The sequence below is a fragment of the Sprattus sprattus genome (genome assembly GCF_963457725.1).
Source record: "Sprattus sprattus genome assembly, chromosome: 13".
Classification (NCBI taxonomy): domain Eukaryota; kingdom Metazoa; phylum Chordata; class Actinopteri; order Clupeiformes; family Clupeidae; genus Sprattus; species Sprattus sprattus.
The window spans coordinates 19,325,511-19,348,183 of NC_137911.1; the positions used below are offsets into that span (position 1 = coordinate 19,325,511).

Genomic DNA, 22,673 nt, shown 5'->3' on the forward strand with positions numbered 1-22,673 from the left:
TGGAAAGAGTGGGGATGATTTTATCCCCCAGTGACTACGGCAGAGGGACACGAACACAGGGCTATGTGCTTTCTCAATGGAGTGTCTTTCTTACACACACACACACACACACACACACACACACACACACACACACACACACACACACACACACACACACACACACACACACACACACACACACACACACACACACACAGGGCTATATGCTTTCTCAATGGAATGGTCTCCCTCTCACGTGGACGGACAGTCAGACATACAAACAGACATAGGGATAAGGCCTGTGCTCTTTCTCAATGGGATGCCCCCCCCCCCCCCCCCCCCCCCCCCACTCTCACGCACACACACACACACGCATGCAGACATGCACACAGAAATAAAGGGATACAAAGTCTGGGTGCTATTTCAATTTCTCACTTCTTCGGTCACACACACTCCAGGCAAATCCAGCAAAAGTAAGACACATATTGTCCACCTCTGACACTCACACACACGGCCGAAGCAGAGGCACTCATGATCACAGACAGACATGAACACACTCCCTCACGCACACATACACTGACACACGTATACACACACACACACACACACACACACACTGACACACATACACACACACACACACATACAGGCATGTAATCTGCCCTGCTCACAACTGTATTCTGGCTGCACAACACACAGGGCTTTGGAAGCTGTTGAAAGCTTGATAGCCTTCATACTAAAATTAAGTCAGACTGAAAGTGATTCGCTCATAGTCCAGCCTGCTTGCTATGTAATCTAGGATTTTTTTTTAAATTACAAAATACTATGTGGAAAACAGTGGGTTGAAATACTGTAGATTAATATATTAGGGGGTGGCAAAATCTCGATGTTCGCTCGGGTTACAGTAAACGACAACAACCTAGTTTTGTTCCTCATGGTCAAATTAGCCAGAAACCGTTGAGAAAAGTCCTGCCGCTCCTAATGCATACTCAACTTGAGCCTGCTACTGGAGTAATACCTACAATATTTGAATGTGTCCAGGTGTGCAAACAACCTCTCACTCACACGCACACACACACACACACACACACACACACACACACACACACACGTGCGCTCTCTCACTCTCACACATAAACAAACACACACACACACACACACACACACACACACACGGGCGCACGCACGCAACCGCTTCCTACTTTACCACTTTTAAAGACATTGTAAACATCCTACACGGTTAGATACTGAAGCTAGATGCAAACTACCGCTCACTAACATACAAACGCAACCGCTCACTTACTCACACACACACGTAGACCATGTTTTACAGCTTACAACATTTGCATCCTACATGATAACACATTTATGAAAAAACTGCCCCACTTGCACAGATATGCAAAACACTTACATTTAATGCATTAAACATTTAATACATTCTACATGATACAATTCTCAAGATAGGCATACAAACCAACTCTCATTAACACACACACACACACACACACACACACACACACACACACACACACACACACACACACACACACACACACACACACACACACACACACACACACACACACACACACACACACACACACACACACACACACACACACACACACACACACACACACACACACACACACACACTCCTGTCCTTGATTCTGCTCCCCCTCTTAGGCTGAGGATTTCAGGGTCACTTCCCAACCCTCAACAAAAGATAATAAGATCAAGAGCACTCCTCTTCCTACCACGGAAGCCTCAGCCTGTTAATTACTGTGTAATGAACAGAGTCCCACGCTGTTATACATCACGACTCACGGCTCCCAGGCAGAATAATGGGAGCCACGCTGGTGGGGGAGGGAGAGGGCGACCAAGGCGCCTCTGCGCAAAAAACACCCCAGATTCTTTTGTTGCCGCCGCCACAACCGCTCCAACTTTGAGCTGAGCTATTCATTACCTCTTGCCCTTGAGAGCGGCTGCAGGCGGGCAGAGAACCTGATTGAAGCCCAAATATCAATCACATCTCATCACTGGATCAGAATAGGTGTGTGTGTGTGTGTTTCAATTGCATAGTCTGCAAACTTTTATTGTCTGTGGTCTTTTAGGCTACAAAGAAATGGTGAAAGGCATTAAAAGTGGTGTGTGTGTGTGTGTGTGTGTGTGTGTGTGTGTGTGTGTGTGTGTGTATGTGTTTGTGCAAGCACATTTAAATGTCTCTGACTTAACAGTTCCTCCGTGACATCAATCTGGGCGTCAGTACTCAGACAACCTGCACAGATCAGTGACAGACTCACTTTAATCACCTCTCCCATAGAGCAGTGACTCACTGCCTGAAGGAGGAAATTCAATAAGAGTAACCGCCGGGTCTACAATCCTAAGAGTTCCGTCTGCTTGTCTGTCAGCAAGATTACACAAAAACTAACAGGCTGAATTTGGTGAAACTTGGTGGAGAAGTGGAGCGTTGGCCAAGGAAGAAGCCATTATGGGGTCATGAACTTCCCTTGACATTGAGAGAGGGAGAAGGGCTCTTGGCCTCCCTGGAGGTGTGTGCTCTCCGAGTACCCTTCTTGTTATGTGTACTTAACCCCAGAGTTGGCCAGGAGCTTGATAAACACATGGCTATGAATGTGGAGGGGGAGTCAGCGCAACTATATATGGAAATATAAGGTGCTACTGCTACAAGACCTCAGCTACACACCGTTGCTGAACAGGGAAGACAATGAAGTCAACCTTTAAAAAGACAACCATGTGGAGGTCAAAGGTAAGGGGTTAAAGGTTGCTCCAAATGACTCTTCTGGCATTCTCTCTGTAAAAAGGCCGGAGATAAAAACCTGACCTCCAAGCATGAGGCGCGAATGAAAAACCTACCACAATAGAAGCAAACTACATCAGCATGTATTATTCACAGCGCTTCCAATTAAAAAGCACAGCAATTCCTCACAACACAGGCAAGGAGGAATAATTTATGGAGCCAATCTCCCTGTGCCTAAGCCAAATATAATGTCATATCAGAAAAATAAAGAAACAACCAATACACATGTGCTTTGTTAGTGTTGCAGCCGATCAGGCTACCTGGAGGTCGGCATTCAAAGGAGTCCATTAATAATGTGGGTGTGTGTGTGTGTGTGTGTGTGTGTGTGTGTGTGTGTGTGGAAGAAAGACAGAGAAAGGGAATAAAGATACAAATACAGATACACGTGACAAGAGGGGAGAAGTATAGATCCAAACAGAGAGGATGGATGGAGAAAATTGAGAGAGGATATAAATGTTTAAATAACCATGTTCTGTCATTGTCAGGTGTGACGATGTTTTACATATGGGTAAGGTTAAGACTGGCTGGGAGGAACAAGGCTACACTCCTCTCTCTACCTCTCTCCCTCTGTCTCTCTCCATCTTCCCCCGTTGCTCTGTCTCTTCTCACTCTTCATCTCTAGCTTGCTTTCTCTACACCTCCTGAAAGTACATTCTTTCATTGCCCCTCTCTTTCTCTATCTGTGCGTCTCTCTCTCTCTCTGTTGGTCTTGGGTCTCTCTCTCTCTGTCGGTCTTGGGTCTCTCTCTCCCTCCATCTCTTCCTCCCCCTTTCCCCATTTCTCTCACTCATGCCCTCTCTCTCTCCCTCTCTCATTTAAGCGTAGTGGCCAACAGAGCGCTTTCCACGGGAGCTATCGAGGTCAGGACCACTGATGTGTGCAGGCGCAAATTAAACCTGGTTTGCACAGGAGTGCACTTCTACCAGCGTCGCTTCAGCTAGCAGAGAGTGTGCACCAACCCCCTCACCCTAACACACACACACACACACACACACACACACACGTGCCATACATTACCATACACACCCACACATATATCACACACATGACACACAGAGTATAGGGTCTGACATTTCCATGACTTGTTCTACTGCTGTGTCTCCCCCCACCCCACCTTCCTCATACAAATGTGATCTAATAAGTCCACGCTCCCAGGAGCTGGGGTAACCATGGCGACGGAGTCTGCCTGAAACCATTGGTTCGGTGTCGCATCGGGGTTTCTGAAGAAATTGGCATGCTGCGGAGCATGTGGAGAAAAAAAGAGAATGTTCTCTCGCTCGCTCTCCCTCTCTCTCTCTCTCAAAACCTCTGTTTTCTAGCAAGATTGGTTAAAGGGGATTTCAACAGCTCTACTTGGATATCTACTTCGACATCATCTTTCACAATGGAGAGAATGTATATCACTTTCATGTATATCACTTTGTATATCAAGGCTTCGTGCACAAATTGTACAGTTATAGTCCTCAGAACTACCGCAGTTTTTATACGAGTCCGATGTTGTTGTTTAAGTTGCTGTTTAAGTTATTTCCTTGTATGCATTTCCCTTTCCTTGTAACTATCCCTATCATAAACAAACACACAAGCGCTTGCACAGTAAAGCACACATAGATAAACCCCCACACCTCAACCAGAGTAACTCACACACACACACACACACACACACACACACACACACACACACACACACACACACACACCTTCTGCAGGTATCGTTAACAGGAGTGGTTATTTAACAAGCGCGGCTCGCTAGCTCAGGACATTCCCTGCATAAGCGGTCTCCCTGCTCCATAAACCCCATCTGGGCCATTGCGGCCTAATGGAGAGGAGCTCGATGAGTGGGTGTGTGTGGGGTGTGGGGGGGGGGGGCAGCCTGGGAGTGAACATTAACGTGAGCGTACACTGCCCAATGAGCCGTGACACAGCCGCGGAAGCCACTACAGCTGTTTCACAAGACCCCTGACGATGAAGCTCTCATAGGGGAGGCTGAGCCACACACACACACACAGACCTATACACACTGGTAGGCACACATAGACTTACATGCTTGCACATTAACTCACACACACAATTTGTTCACAAAGAGCCTTATTTGTGCAACTGTGACAGACGGTTTTGAAATAAGGACCTCACTATTGCTTCTTAAGTAATCACTTCTCCTTTCAAAGCATACTTGTGTTTGACGGAGTGTGTGACTTGTGACATTCTTTGCGAAAGGGGAGCTCCCTCCCTGTGTCCTTGGCTGGCACCAGAGTGGCAGGGTAGACCCGTGATGCTGAGAGCCACATGATGCCTCAGGCATACGCCACCCATTTAGGGACAATGACACACTTCAGGAGACACACACACACACACTCATGTACACACACTCATGTACACACACTCATGTACACACACACACACACATGTACACACACACACACACACACACTCATGTACACACACACACACACACACACTCATGTACACACACACACACACACACTCATGTACACACACACACACACACACACTCATGTACACACACACACACACACACACACACACACACATCATTTAGGGACAATGATACGCACACACGTGCAGACGCACACACACGCGGACGCACACACACGCAGGCGCAAATATACACTGATTTATATACACAAACAGGCACTTCGAGAGACACAGATTTGAGACTGTGGGTTAGTCTTTGACCTCGAGCTTAGGATCTGCCTGTCAAACTAGTCCTTTTGTGGTGTTGCCGGTTCTGACCTGGTAGAAGTAGGGGTTGGGTTCGGTCTCTCCCACGCCGTTGAAGTCCTCCACATTGACCAGCTGGAAGTCGTAGGTGAGGCCCGGGTTGGGCATCTGGAACTCGTGCTGCTGCTGCACGTGGGGCAGGTTGCCCAGCGTCTTGTAGCGCCAGTTGTACAGGTTACACAGACTAGAGAAGAAGAAGGTATATTCATGATCAAGATGATGGGTTACTGGTTCCTCTCCTTGGCATTCTTTATACCCCTCAAAACTCATATCTGTTCCTCTAAATTTCTATTTATTTCATTTTGCATAAATAAAATCTTTTCATGGTCCTTAAAATGGCTTGGATGTACACCTTTCTAAACATTTGCATATTCATAGCTCTGCGAATACTAGATGAGGCAAAGTAGCCACACTTCCCCTTGGCTTTCCCTCTGATAGCTCTCGTTTCAGCGTAGCCTTATGCTAATGATATGTAAATCGCCTTTTCCGCAAATTGACAGGTTTGGATCCTCAGGTATGTGACGTATGAAACCCAGGCTGTCTGATTTGTCTGATTCTGGGTTAAGTTGTGTCAGATTCTGTGCGTCACTGGTACACTGCAGCTCCAAGGGGGAATATTCATGATATGTCGTGCATAAAAATATTTAAAAAATAAACTATATATATTGACCTGTTAACAAGGTTACAAATTTGATTTTCACTGGAGGGGGGTCTTTAATTTACCCTTTGAGAGTAGGGACAATAGAGATGAACAAGGTTACATGCCAGAGTACGCCTTTGAGGAAGTGATGCATATTAGTACACAAGACTTTCATTGTTATGAGGCAATGACATTTCACACTGGGTTACTGTGTTTTATGTACTGTGGTTCAGAGTCTAGGCATCACCAACCATGAGGTGGAATCACATGTGACCAATTGTATCTGCTGAAGTTAAGGTCGTGCAGACACACACACAGACACACAGACACACACACACCACACAGACACACACACACACACACACACACACACACACACACACACACACACACACACACACACACACACACACACACACACACACACACACACACACACACACACACACACACACACACACACACACACACACACACACACACACACACACACACACGTTCTGGCCATCCATCTCACCTGGCGCGGGCTCGTCCCTGGGCATCCAGGTCGACGGTGGGCACGCCCAGCCTGACGAAGCGGGTGAAGAGCGACTGCTCCATGTTGGAGTACTTCTGAAAGGCCATGTTCTTAATGACCGGGGGCAACTGGTGGTGGTCCCCAATCATGATCCAGCGCTTCAGACGACTGAAGCCATCCTCAGGATTCTAGAACACAACACAGAAGGATGGAATACCATTACGGTTCAATGTCATGATTCTAGAACCCAAATCACCATGGTGATCAATATTCAAATGTAGGGTTGTTCATAATAGCGACACTTCCCAGGGCATTAGTGGAAGTACATTTAAATTCTGGCCAAGCAAAGAGTTAAGGAGCGCAAATGTATTTTGCTCAGACTCAATCTCACTCAGATAGCCCAGGCAAGATTAAAACCCCAACGACAATATTTGAGGAAGAGTTTTCAACTCCATGACTATAGGGTTTGTCTCCTTAGCAATGACTCTGACAGAGACCAAATCCAAACGTATTGAAGGTGCAGCTTCGGTTCATGGAACAAAACCAGCTTGTTCTTAATTAGCCAGCACCAACAGCAGGTGTCCCTTAGTGCTCCTGGAGAGGTTTTTTCCTGGAAGTTTCCATCTCGTTAGCCGTCCTGTGGGAAGTGGTGTGGCCATCGGTGCCTAAGTGAGCCTGATTAATGACTATGTGCTCCCTGTGCAAACATGGGCGTCTCTGCTTATTTAGCACAGTGTGTGTGTGTGTGTGTGTGTGTGTGAGAGAGAGACTTGTTCCACTGAGGCATGGATGACCACTGGCCCTGTGTGTCTGTGTGAGTGTGTTTATTGCTCTACTGAGGTATACCTTACCATTGGCATTGTGTATATGTGTGTGTGTATGCATGTATGTGTGCGTGTATGCATGTATGTGTGTGTTTGTTCATGTGTCTACAGAAGCAGGGCTGTCCATTGGCACGTGTGTGTGTGTGTGTGTGTGTGTGTGTGTGTGTGTGTGTGTGTGTGTGTGTGCAGGTGTATGAGTGTGTGTGTGTAATAACTAAAGCTGCACAGGGACAGGTGGCAGGGGGACAGGGGAGTGCAATCTGGGACACTGTCAACATATCCTAGTCCAGCTCGCCTTCAGTGAGCCAACACACACACACACACACACACACACACACACAGGTGAATAAACATATGCTTTCTCTCTCAGTCATTCTCACCCCTGCCTCTTTATCTCTTTCTCTCTCCCTTTATCTCACTCTCTCTCTCGCAAACATCCCAGACCAATCACGTTTTCCCGTCGGGCTCCCCAAACAACCCCCTGTCTGACGGACTATCAGAATTATCCCCCCAAGTGAAATAGAACTCCCTCCTTTATTCACCTTCTCTGTTCTTTTGACTTGTTCTTTCAGTGGTCAAAGTTTTTCCTCTAAATAGCGAGTTGTTGTTGTTGTCCATTAGGAAGTGTACACTTTAATCTGAAAGGTACTAGTCGGGTTGTGTTTGATGCCAGAGTTCTCTGCCACGGCAACATAACAAACGTGGACATCTCATAACATAGCATTTACATGACTTCGGACTGCAGTCAAACAGGGGGGTAGGAGGTCAAGTGGCTGAGTCTCGTTACAACATTATAATCTGTTTGGTTTCAGCCTTCATACCCATAAACACCAGAAGACATTACATCTAAAGCTGCCGACGTGTCCATCTTTATCTCTCTGCATGTTAGGTTTGTGTGTGTGTGTGTGTATGTGTGTGTGTGTTTGTGTGTGTGGGTGTGTGTGTGTGTGTTTGTGTGTGTACGCCTGCTAAGGGAGGTGAAGTGGCTGAGTGTGGTGACAACATTATAATCTGCTTCCATTCCCATAAACACCAGCTGACTTTACAGCTACAGAGCTGCCACATGTCTCTCTTTCTCTCTCTGCGTTTGTTAGTATGTGAGTGTGTGTGTGTGTGTGTGTGTGTGTGTGTGTGTTCGTCGGCATGTGTTGAACAGTAGTGATCTTGTACTTAATTGCAGTTGAAAACAGAAGTGTTGAAATGAAACACTAAGCTGGCAATGACCTAATACCCCTTATAGCTCTGCGCTAACTCTGCGCTAACTCTGCGCTAACTCTGCGTGTCAATGGCTCTCTGACTCCTCCAGACGCATAGGAGGACTAGTGAGTGTTAAACTTACCTGCAGGAGGAGCGGGATGAAAGTTTCAATCTCCAGGATCTGAGCAGCCTCCTCCATCAGGATGTTATCATACTGGAAAAGGAAGAGAGAAGAGGAGTAAGAGTGTGTGTGTGTGTGTCTGTGTGTACGTACATATTTATATCTGTGTGTTTTAGAATATGAGTGTGTACATGTGTGCGTGCATAAATGAAATAGGGTCTTCTTGTTTGAGGGATATTTGTATGAGTTAATTGTGTGGTGTAAGTGTACATGTCTGCGTATGTTTGCTGTACATGTGTGTGTGTGTGTGTGTGTGTGTGTATATCTGTTCTAGAATATGAGTGTGTACATGTGTGCGTGCATAAATTATATAGGGTCTTCTTGTTTGAGGGATATTTGTATGTGTGTGAGTTAATTGTGTGGTGTAAGTGTACATGTCTGCGTATGTTTGCAGTACATGTGTGTGTGTGTGTGTGTGTGTGAATGTATTAAAATCTGTTTCAGAATATGAGTGTGTTCATGTGTGCGTGCTTAAATTCTACAGGGTCTCCTTGTTTGAGGAATATTTGTATGTGTGTGAGTTATTTTTGTGGTGTAAGTGCACATGTCTGTATGTTTGCTGTACGTGTGTGTGTGTGTGTGTGTGTGTGTGTGTGTGTGTGTTCTCTCACCTTGAACCCCAGCTCAACCAGGTCGTGGCGCTTGAGTGCAGCGTGTGTGCAGGTCATGGCGATGATCTTGGCCTCCTTCACCAGCAGGTATTTGGACCGGTCCAACCCACTACGCAGAAGCTCAAAGGCCCGGAACTCCTGAGGGGGAGACCATAGAACAGTTCTGTCAAGTCCTGCTCACTCCTCATCAGAACAGGTTTAGAACCTCTCCAAAAGCAACTTAAAGGTTTTTTCTTTTGAGCACACTGTACTGACTGTACTGTACTAGAGGACTATGAGGAGAATTTGGCCAGGGAGTATAGTCAAGGACTACACCTTAAAACCACACATGTGTAAAGATTCATGCAATACTGGATAATGGACCAAGGACATGATGCTTTTGTGCATTCATATTTCACAACAGAGAAAAGCAAACTCATCCAAATGACTGGAAATAAAGTTTGAAAATTGATGATGTAATAGTACATGTAACTATGTTCTGTTTCACAATACACACACATACTTCCTTTCTCACATACACACACATAGTCACTAACATGTTCTGGAGTAACATTTGGGCTCAGAAACCTTCTCAAGAGTTAAAGTGCTTTTGTAATGGATTTCCATTAAGTTCATCTTACAGCTCACTTAATGGAAGCCATATCTCTGTGCTTGGTCACACACACACACACACACACACACACACACACACACACACACACACACACACACACACACACACACACACACACACACACACAGACACACACACACACAGACACACAAACATGTATGGTGGAAAATAAAATGTCAATCTTGTCTGGAGCTATTTTCTGTGTTTCATACAGATCTGCCTGGTAACACAACAAAGGCGCAGTGGGTCGAATGGTAAAACAGCCATAGCATCAGTGATAAATACTGATCATACTGATTGTCATGGCTACCACACATGTGACCCAGCAAGCCCTTCTCAACTTGTCAATAATGGTCTTATTACAACAGACACTCTAAACGGTAATTATTAATGTAGCTGTTATATCCAACACCTCCGTCACTGCAGGCCCACTCTGACCAGGATATAATGATGCTCTTGATGTGGCTAACACAGTCAACTATGCAAACCCACCCCAACTAGCAAATAATGATCTTACTCCATGGCTGGCACATATGCAATGACAGAGACCCACCCACACTAGCAAATAACTATGTAACTGCACGGCTAACGTGCCAGTCTTCACAAAAGCACACCCACACTGATAAATAATGATGTTACTGCGTGACTTCACGTCTCTGCACATACATGGCCACAGAAGCCCACCCGGCTTGTTAATATGGAAAACAATGATGTTAATGCGTGGTTAACACATACTGTATATGTCTATGCAGGCCCAGTCTAATGATGCTAACGGCTAATGGCTAGCTTTTATAGTCTACACTGGGCCCACCCTGAGTAGTGAATAACTGCCCTCCTGTGCTGATAAGCTCCTTTAATGGAGGTCTCCCCCTGGGGCTTTCACAAGTCAGACAGAGTTTTTATTATCGGCTCCACAGATCTACACATACACACGCAAGCAAGCACACACACACACCAAAAATGGCTCATCTTTTCCCTCTACTCTAGTCTTTCTGTTCTCTCTCTCTTTCTTTCTCTCTTTTCGCTCTTCTACTCTGTCTTCCTTTTTTTATCCCACTGTTATTTACTGAAGTCTTTGGCGCATCCTGATACTGTGATCGTTACACTAATCTCTACACTTCCTGTCACCAGAAATGACAAGATTAGCTGCTTTCCTCTCATTCCACCTCTCTTTCAAATCAATCTCTCTCACTCTCTCTCTCTCTCTCTCTTCCTCTTCTCTCACCCTCTCTGGGATTATCTTCATCTCTACCTCCATTTCGCTCTCTCATCCACCCTTTCTGTTTCTCCCTCCCCCTTCATCTCTCTCTCCTCTCTCCTAGGATGTATGTGAGCGCACTAGGAGAGGCTGTGGCTGTCTAGGTGATATCCAATACGACCAGCAGCAGCTGAAGCCACATCTCTCCAGGCCATATTGTTTTACAGCACACCCCTGCATATGGGAAACTCAACCTCACAAGGTGGGGAGCGGGAGAGACAGCGACGGGAGGGGCGCACGCTGGGGCTGGACACACAGGTCAACAGGACAAATGGCCAACAGCGGTCAGGGCTCCTCAGCCAATCCCATGATGCACGTGGAGCAGGAGCAGGATGGGAGGCGGGGGGTATGGGGTGGCCAACCAGCTATTTTGGGACACTGCTGCTGCTGCCACCATGCTGTGCTGCCGTTCGAAGCCCTGTTCGCGGCTAAGCTAAGCACGGGGTATATGCATAATTGATGCGTTACTATTTTTGCATTAATATTAAACCCGATCAAAACATGCAATATTGATGGGGCTATTTTTAACCCCGGCTCCTCCGAGTCGGCAGGGGTGAAACTCGGCCAGAGTCTTCCTGCCAGGGATGGAGTGTGTGTGTGTGTGTGTGTGTGTGTCTGTATCTGTGTATGATAGCACATCTGAGCATGATGAGGCAGAACATCTCTCTGTATCTGGCAAAACCCCAAGACTGCTGGCAGCAGAGTTCAGTTCATACTCATCAGAAATAAGTCTAACGGCAAACGCCATCTCCCCGTGTTAGCGGAAGTGAAAACGAATTAGTGGAGCCAGTCGGTAATTTCGATCCGCTCCAAAATGTAACGTGTTCTTCCTTGGCCCATGCAACACCCCTCCACCAGGTTTCATGAGAATCACCCCCATACATTTGTTGTAATTCTGCTGGCAAACACACACACACACACACACACACACACACACAGCACAACATCATCTCCTTGGTGGAGGTAATAAGTCCAACTCTCACACAGACATAAAGACAGACACACACACACACAGACACACACGTTTCATTTGTGCTTGGATGAAGTAGCAGATGCAGACTCAGATATACCCCTTTTCCACCAAAGCTGGCTCTGGGCTGGTTCTGGGCTGGTGCTTATGCGGTTCGGTGCTGGTTCTTATCTTGGAACCGGCTCGCTTTTCCACCGACTGAGAGCCAGAGTAGGGCTAGCTACGTCTTTAAATCACGTCATACGCCTCCGTTGTCCTAACTGAACATTTTCGAATGTTTTGACATGTTACTAGTTATTCACGAGTGGTTTTCTTCCAGGGAGAAAGCAAACAAATGTCGATAAAACTTCTATTGTGTTTCATTTTTTAATACCATGCAGTACCATATAAGCTTAAGTTAATGTTCTGTTTACTTGGCAATGAGTTTTCTATATTTCCCCACGTAGATCAAACGACTGACGGGAGTTGACTAGCTACAACTGATAAGCTTACTAGTTGCCATAACTGTAGCAATACCTCACGGCAGCTAGCTAGCAAGCTGCTACATGCATTTTGTTTATGTTTTCAAGTGGCACGTCTTCGTCAGTACAAACAATACGAAATCAGCAGAACATTACGGTGTCAGTTAATGATACAACTACGGGTTTTCTATTTCCTCACGTAGATCAAACGAAAGGCAATGCAACTCATGATGGTTGACTAGCATAACAACTGTAGCAGTACCTCAAGGCAGGTAGTGCTAGTTAGCTAACTGCTACACAAACTTGCTAGGTCAACAGCTAATTTTAAGTGTGATAACAAACACAAAAAACAAGTCCGATTGAAAGAGTCAATGTATACTAGGCAGACAAACCAAAACATTTTGATGAATGAAAGCTTTCTTTATTATTTTTAATTTGTTATTTGGTCTGTTGTCCTTGGATTTTTCATTTACGTTTTCACCGTTTTCACTCAGTTGACGGTGGGTAAAAAATGGCGGCGGATATTACTGTTTTTGGTGGGGTAGCTCCGCCCATAACCCAGGGACGAACCGCGACGTCACTGGTTCTTGTTTTCTGGCCCACCTAAAAGTTGGTGCTGAGTTGGAACCTGTTTTTTGGAACCGGAGCCAGGTTTTTTTCGGTGGAAAACCAAAGAGCCCAGAACCAGCCCGGAACCAGCCCAGAACCAGCCCAGAACCAGCTTTGGTGGAAAAGGGGTAATAGTGTCTGAGTCTGAGGAGCTCTGAGAGGAGATGGTATCAGAGCAGGGGCTCCACTAAATCAGTAGGAGTTTGTTAGGCTGGGAGGGGACATGATATTCCCCCCAAACCAATAAGGCCTTTCTTTATTGCTTTCTGCTGCCTGTCTGCTGGCTCCATAAATCAGTAATGTCATCGATATCGCTGAATAAACACATGACCTGCCCACAGGGAGACGCCAAGAAAAAGGGGCACCAGAGGTGCATTATGGGATGGTGGAGGCAGGTGAAAAGGTGACAACCTTCCGACAGGGTCACTAACCAGCAGGCCAAGCGGATTGTTTGAGATGAACAACGACAAGCTAAAATTAGATATCAGAGGCACACACACACACACACACACACACACACACACACACACATACACATATACACATACACATACACACACACACACATGCTAGTAACAGTACCACATATGTGCATCAGAAATATACACTGAAATGTGAGCACATGTACAGACATGTAGACAGCACACACATGGAAATACATAACACACACACACACACGCATACACAAACACACGCACACACAGGCATTCACACACTCCCAAACATGTCCGCCCGTGTGCAAGCATGTACACACAGACACAGACTCAGACAGGCACACACAGACAGAAAGGCAGACACTCACAGACAGAAAGGCAAAGGCAGACACGCACAGACAGAAAGGCAGACACTTACAGACAGAAAGGCAGACACGCACAGACAGAAAGGCAGACACTTACAGACAGAAAGGCAGACACGCACAGACAGAAAGGCAAAGGCAGACACTTACAGACAGAAAGGCAGACACTCACAGACAGAAAGGCAAAGACAGACACACACAGAAAGGCAAAGACAGACGCACACAGAAAGGCAGACGCACACAGAAAGAAAGACAGCTGGTGCTGGCAGATGAAGACTGATGGTGATTGCCATGAGTAGGGTGTGAACAGATCGAAGAGTTTACACAGTTGAGCATGCAGAGGCAGCGCTGTCATAGCCTTCAGTCATACGCTCATCCATATGCTGCAAGATCTCACACACAACACACACACCTACAAACGAGCAAGGCAGTGTTCGTGTATGTGTGATTGTGTGTCAGCTGAGGAATTTCTGTGTGCATATGTTTATGTGTGTGTATGTAGGTGATGTGTGTGATGTGTGCAAATGTGTGTATGTGTATTGTGTGCATAGGTGTGTGTGTGTGTGTGTGTGTGGTGTGTGATGAGTGCATATGTGTGTATGTGGTGTGTGTGTGTGTTTGTGTGTGTGTTTGCGTGTGTGTGTGTGTACATGAATGTGGGTGTAGGCTAGCAATTTGTTTATTCAGTATCTAATCTAGTCATGTGTAGTGCCTGTTGTGTTGTTATGTAACAACCAAATGGACAGTTGGGGCAGGTCAGGACATTTCTGTGTGAGTTTCTGTGTGAGTGTCTATGTGTGTGTGTGTGTGTTAGGTGTGTGTGTGTGTGTTGCGGCTCAGCTGACCTCAGTCACATGCTTTACATAGCATCTCCAGAACCTCTGCCAATACATCAGGACAGATATACACACATCCACACACACAGCCCCAAGACCAGTGTCATCATTAACCTTTAAACACACTCTCCCTCTAGCGCAAAACACAGACTCCCATCCCCACACACCTTTATTTATATACCAAGCCAATCCAGAAAGACATGCTACCAAGCTGCACCCCTGCTCACACCAGACAAATACACACCAAGATTTCAATAGACACAACCTTTACCCACACACACAAACATTTTGGCCTTCACTCTCATAAACCAATACCCTTATAGACACACTAACCCCTACATTCCTACACACACACACACACATACCCACTTTAAGCTTTACACACACACAAAGATGCCCACACACACACACAGATGCCCATGCGCGCACACACACACACACACACACACACACACACACAGATGCACACTCTCTCCCTCACCTCCAGCTGTGTGAAGATCTTCTTGATGTGCCTGAAGCAGCCCTCAGCGATGTCCATGTCCTCCTCATAGGAGCTGCCATGGAAGAGGGGCTGCGGAGCGTTCTGGAAGTACTTGGGAAAGGGGAAGTGGCTGGACACGGCCTCCACACTCACAGGACGCCCTCCTTTAGGCCTCACCTTACTCATGTACTCCTCCCAGCGAGAGATCACCTGAGAGGAGAGAGGGGAGAGACAAAGAGGGTGAGTAACTATCTAAGACTGACAGAAGAAGTAGAAAGATCACCTGAGAGAGAGACAGATAGAAAGAAAGAGAGAGATGAACAACTACCTGAGATGTAAAGAGAGAGTAAAGAGATCACCTGAGAAGGATGGAAAGAGGGAGAGAGAGAGAGACAGTACCTGTGACAGACAGGGAGATGAGGAACTGAGATTGGCCTTTGGCTTTGTTTGAGGGCTTTGAGACGGTTGCAATTGATTTCCTGCTGACTTATTAAAATCATACTGGACTGAACTGTGAATTCAATTCACACAGACAGATAGACCAACAGTGCAGACAGACAGGAAGACCAGTGTATCGAGAAAGTAACTGGTGTCCAAACCATCAAGCCATGCCCCAACCAGAAATCCTGTCTGACTGAGGAAGTTCAGTCGCTGTTAAAGATGAAAAATGCTGCTATTCAGATCTGGACACTGCATTGTTTAGACCGGCCAAATCTAACCTGTCCCCTGGTACTGTATCAGAGTTTCAAAGAGGCAGTATCGGTCGAACAGACACTTCAACAGACCACTTTAGTTAAGGTATATTGCACAGATAGGTACACATTGCAGACAAGCAATGAACTACATACTGCTAGCTGTATAGCTATAGCTGTATTGCAAATGCTATAATGTTAGCTACTTTGCAGTGTTTGGATTGTTGTATGAACAGGGGCAAAATAGCAAACATTAAAGCATTAGCAATACAGCTTACAATATAGTTGGTTACATGTACGCAATGTGTAGTTCTCTGTGCGATATACCTCAATGAAATGTGAAAGACAGAGCTATCTATAATTATACCTGTTAAAAAAAGAGAAATTAAACAGCCGATCAAACAGCCGATCATACATACATATATCATTGTTCATTTATTTTCAATCTTTTTTTTTTGAGAGCCGTGTCTTCCATTTGCAATGCACATAGTGTTCATTTGAGAGGTGTGTGTTGTATTTGGAAGACATTGTGTGCATATTTGCAAATCGTTTATTTATTTTTGTATGTATTTATGTAAATCTCTAAATTAAACCCATACATCTCACTCACTCACACAACCATACCCACCCACATAAAATAGAATACACAGAGAAACACAGACACAAACTAGAATACACAGAGAAACACACACATTCACAGACACACACTTGAAAAAGTTTCTCACTCAGAAGTGTAAGCTACGTGAAACGCTCACAACACACAAACAGATATTTTGTTGGCCCATCTTCCAAGCTGGTTGACTCTAGGCTTAATTAGAATTACCTTCAAGAACCCACCCCCAACACACAAACACCCACCCCACAACACACAAACGTATGCACACACACACACACACCACAACACACACACACATCCCACAACACACAAACACACACACGCATGTGTGTGCAATCTAGCACACACACACGCACGTTTGCAGACACTAATGAAGTCTAATTGCCCTGAGGTGACGACAGCCTTCCATGCTGTTATTAACAATGAAACGCCATTAACCCCTTCCAAAAGGCCTCTGGGAATGCTATCAAGATGCACCGCAGAGGAGAAAGCAGAGGAGGAGGAGAAAGCAGAGGGAACGTGATTTCTCTTCTCCTGGGAAAGAAAAGCCAGACGCTCAGAGAGTAGGGGGATTTAGGCGTCTGGGCCGCAGCTTTGCCAGCGACGCGTTCGAGCCTAAGAACCAATCCCACGCTCCGGCGGAGAGCGACAGCTTATCTGTCCGGACGCGCCGTCCCATCTCTTCCTGTTCAGCTTCCCATTTCCCAGCGCATGCCAACAACAAGCCCCAAAATCCTCTTTTGGTGGCGCCGAGCCAGCAGGAATGGGGGACGAGGATTTCCAGCGTCTCATGAATGTCCAGCCTCTTTCTTTCCTATTTTGTCCATTTTTTCTTTTCTTTCTTTCCGTCTATTTTCCTCTCCACCCCGGAGAGAAGCCGTTCTATTTATGGGGGTGTGTACTGCTGATGCCATCTCACCCTGCGCCACATAAAGGCCTAAAATCTGTCTGATCAGGCATTTTTTCCCCGTCTGCTTAGAGTCATTCATTACCCATCCCAAAATAAACACCTTCACACATGCTGGGGGCGTGTGGAGGTGTTTACTGCATCACATTACCGCGTCACGTGTGAGATGTGTGCTTCACGTGTGTGTGTGTGTGTGTGTGTGCAAAATGTGTGATGACTTGTGTGATGCGTGCGTGCGTGTGTGTGTGTGTGTGTGTGTGTGTGTGTGTGTGTGTGAGTGAGGGAGAGTATGTGTGAGAGAGTGTGTGTGTGAGAGTGTGTGTATGTGTGTGAGTGTGTATGTGTGTGAGAGAGTGTGTGTGTGTGTGTGTGTGTGTGTGTGTTGTTGTTTACCTGGTAGAGGAAGAAGTGTCCAGCGGTCTCGCAGGTGTAGCTCACGTCTCCCGGCACATCTAAACTCTCCTGCAGACGGCCCACCTCCCTCAGCAGCTCCAGGCGCCGCGCCAACACGTAGTTCACACGCCCATATCTGTGTGAGAGGAACACACACATTTACATATACGTGTTCACATGCATATACACATACACATGAAGTTTACACACACACACACACACACACACACACACACACACACACACACACACACACACACAAACACACACACACACACAAACACACACACACACACACACACAGATATCAGAAAGAAACCCAAAATGTTGAATGTCTTTAGACCTTGCCTTTAGTTGAATTTGTCGGTCACTGGCTCTGATGGCGTGCAGTAAGAGTAACACCCTGTCATACTGCAGTACCACACTCAGCCCATGCGCATGCACACACACAAATATAGACCAAAGACCAGTGTGTGTGTGTGTGTGTGTGTGTGTGTGCGTATACAGGTGAGAGGTGGGCGTATGAAAATGAGCCCAAGTGACTAGTGACTATGTTTATGGCAGAGATAGTGACACACATACACTCTGAATTCTACCTCTGCATTTTACCCATCTAGGGTAGTGATACACACAGTGAAGCACACAGTGAAGCACCCTAACCCAGAGCAGTGAGCTGCCTTTTGCGGCGCCCGGGAGCAGTGATTGGGGTTAGGTGCATTGCTGTACAGTGTGTGTACAATGTGATTGTGTGTGAATGCGTTTGCTGAGAACACTTTTAGCCTCCGCCTCAGCTATGCCCCATTAGCAACTAACCTGACACCAACCAGAGGCTTTCCAGCTGGGCTTCTTCAACACGTGTGTGTGTGTGTGTGTGTGTGTGTGTGTGTGTGTGTGTGTGTGTGTGTGTGTGTGTGTGTGTGTGTGTTCAGATGTATGTGTGTGTGTGTTTGGGAGAGAAGTGTTAGTGGGTTGCGCCAAGGGTCTTAGGTCTGCTAGGATGGTGCCCTAAGGTTTGACACCAGCAATCAATAAGCGAGAAGAAATGTCAAAGCATGACTGACAGAAAAGGTGGGAGAAGGACAAGTGTGTGTGTGTGTGTGCGTGTGTGAACATGTGTGTGCATGTGCGTGTGAGGGTGGTGGGACTTGGGATCTCGGGGGGCCCCAGGAGATGCCCTCCATCCGCCATGAATCATTCAACACCCTGATGCAGCCATGGGGCGCGCGTCTGTGTCTGCCCCCGCACCCGTGCCCTGTGTCTGCAGGAGCAGCAGCAGTGTGTGTGTGTGTGTGTGTGTGTGTGTGAGAGAGTGAGGGAGGGAGTGGTGCGGAAGGAGGATAATCCAATCTAAAGTTTGCTGATTGAAAGTGTGAAGCGCGCCCAACCCTGAGGTCACTGGAACAGAGGAGGGCCAGGGAGGAGAGGGAGAGGAGAGGAGAGACAGGAAAGAAGAGGAGAGGAGAAAATAGGAGAGGGCTGATGTAGGTGGCATCTGATGGTAGTTTTGGAGACTTTGTGACCCCAAGACTCAAATAATGTCTGCAATTCTCCAGCTGTGATCCTTGGAGATTATTTTGCCAGTCGAATCATCCTCCTTAGATTTCAATTATGGTATAAGATTTTTCTAGGGATGCCACATCTTTTGGGGAAAAATATTTAATGTCAACAGTTTGTTTTTCTTTCAATTATTTTACCTCAATGAAAGATTTTTATGAATATTTTGAGTGGAAGACCAAGAGGATAAACAGCATAGCCTGTTTGCTCATATTCACTAGGGGTGCCAATAATGGTGAGCAGGACTGTATATATATATATATATATATATATATATCACTGAACTGAACTCACATAACAATTCCCTCAAACTTAAGCCATCACACATGAATACACTACAGGACTATAGCAGCCTGTCTGTGTTCTTTTTTTAGTCTTGTAGGCTTATCTATAGCAACCATCTCGCCTACCTGTTAACTCTGACAGACTGCATCTCTGACTGCGTTCCTTCACAGCTCACAGGATTTACTGTTCCAAATATAGATGTTCATTTTGGAAGTTTGGAAATAAATTCAGCAGATTTTTGTTTACTGTGCCATTTTTATTGGGGGTATTTTTATTTGGTATTTTGTTTCATTTTCTGCACTTGGGTCTTTCTGGTTCACTGAATGATTCATGAACAAGTGTGCATTTGCATGTATTTGTGTTTGTAAAAGCAGTGTGCTCGAGACGGGTTGAGTACTGGGACAGTAAGGCAGAAAACATGTATGTTTGTGAGCAGTCTATTCATGTTTGGTCTTTACTTGATCCTCATGATGTGGTACAAATGTTTACCTTAGTCCTGCATATTAATCAACTTACAGGACTCCTCTGCACTATTCAGCTATTCATGCGCCCAACACACACACACAGGCTACACACACACAAAGGCACAACGAAGTCAGCGAACAGCAAAGCAGAGACGCCGTGGTGGAGACAATTAAGTGAATCAGGTGAAGTGAAAAAAAAAATTTTTTTGACGAAAACTAGGGGTGCACGATTCAGAAAATGTCACGATTCGATACCGATTTTTAGACTCACGATTCGCTTCAAAATCGATTTTCGATTCAAAAACGATTCTCGATTTAAAAAAATTGATTCAAACCGTAACGTTAGCCTACTACAGAGTTTGCAAAGCCAAAAAGAACGTTAATCTTAAAAAAAAAAAAAACATGTTTTATATGAATCGATTTTTGGAATTCTATGAATCGTTTTTGAATCGGAAGCACTTGAATCGTGATACGAATGTGAATCGATTTTTTTGCACACCCCTAACGAAAACTACACTTGTTACTGCAAGTAAGCGCAAAAAACATTTGTGAGTACAAATCCAGCAGTTTATCATTACACCTGTAAACAGAGAGAAAGTAATAGGCACGTAGAAGGCCATATCTTAATCTGCTCTGTCTGGAGTCTCATCCACTGCAGCTATGTTTTACACATGCGCAGCTCGCTAGCTCTGCTAATAGCGGATTGGTACAAACAAGCGAAAACAAAAAAACGCCGATATGTAGAACAGCAAAATCTTGTTAACGTAGCGTTCGGCTGAGACGAACCAGCCCCTCCTCCCTCTACCCGTAATACCTACAGTCAGTCAATCACATCAGCAGCAGAGAGAGGACAGACGACAGGAGGAGTGACTGATGGGGACTGATGTTGTCTGTGTCTGTGTTCTTCACTCGCTCTATACTTCGCTCAGTATTTTTATGTCAGGTATATGATTTATTTTATTGACATTTTAGATTGGTTTCCAGTAAGATATTATTAAGTTTGTGTAGAGACTTTTTAAACATTGCTGATGCTGCTCTAGAAACAACATTAAGTTATATTTAAAATATTCGAGTCCTGCTCTAAATATATTCTTTTTTTAATACATTTATATTTTTAAAGTAACTATTAGTCATGAAATAAAACCGTTAAGAGTATTGATGAAGAACTGAACCGATAACGATAAGGAGAATCGAGTAAGTATAAGAGTAGTAGAACTGATACCATTCTAATGATAGCCATGCTTATGCATGAGTGTTCAGACGTTACTGCGCATATATATCTGAGTTTGCAAGAGTGTTTAGATGTTACTGAGCATATATATCTGAGTTTGCAAGAGTGTTTAGATGTAACTGAGCATATATATCTGAGTTTGCATGAGATCGTGTGTGTTTTTGTGTGCTGATGTACTTGCTAACACACACTATCAAGGAGTGTTGTGTCCCTCTGACTGGACCCGAGGTAAACCCTTTACAGATTCTAATTACTGCCCTCTCCTCGAACACACACGCACGCACGCACACACACTCGAAGCAAGAGGGGGGGACCAACAACTTCATCCAGCCCATTGACCGCAGACATAGAACTCAACCCTACATCGGTGTGCAATTAAAAAGAACTTGCAGGGAATCAGTTCCACACACGTGAACCCCAACGCAGCATCGGTGTGCAATTAAGTGCCCTGGCCATCAGGGGGCCATTTTCTTGACCAGCCTCTTTAATGACTTAGCAGTGTTCAACTCCAGAGAAAGGCCAAGAGAGAGAGGGGGGGGGAGTGCGGGGGCGGGGGGCACATGTTTTGATTGCTCTGTAAACTTTCTTTGATGGCAGCTTTCATTTTTCATGTTCCCCCGGCGTTAATTAAATTCCCTCCCTTCCCCAGCCTCGAAGGTGGAGGCACGTTCAGAATCTGAATTCCTGTTTCGGAGTTCTCTCTCCCTCGGTCTCCCCCTCCATCTCAAACTCTCTCACACTCACTCTCTCCCCCTACCCCTCTCTCTCACACTCTTTCTCTCCCTCCACCTCACCATCTCTTCCTCCCTCTCTCACTCAACCTCTTCCTCCCTCTCTCTCACTCTCTCACTCACTCACCTCACTCTTCCTCCCTCCCTCCCTCTCTCTCTCACTCACCTCACTCTTCCTCCCTCCCTCCCTCTCTCTCTCTCACTCACTTACTCTTCCTCCCTCCCTCCCTCTCTCGCTCACTCAATCTCGGTCCCTGTTCTCCC

The 22,673-nt window shown here is 45.7% G+C and overlaps 1 protein-coding gene across 1 annotated transcript in view; it reads right to left on the bottom strand.

Annotated features, from left to right (window-relative positions):
- The window catches only part of aqr (aquarius intron-binding spliceosomal factor), a 75,022-nt gene that overhangs the window by 16,991 nt on the left and 35,358 nt on the right, over window positions 1-22,673 (bottom strand). Inside the window, 6 exon segments of the mRNA XM_080850206.1 lie at window positions 5,555-5,726; window positions 6,700-6,887; window positions 8,863-8,934; window positions 9,513-9,650; window positions 15,537-15,746; window positions 18,145-18,280. Coding sequence (XP_080706332.1) covers window positions 5,555-5,726; window positions 6,700-6,887; window positions 8,863-8,934; window positions 9,513-9,650; window positions 15,537-15,746; window positions 18,145-18,280 — 916 coding nt within the window.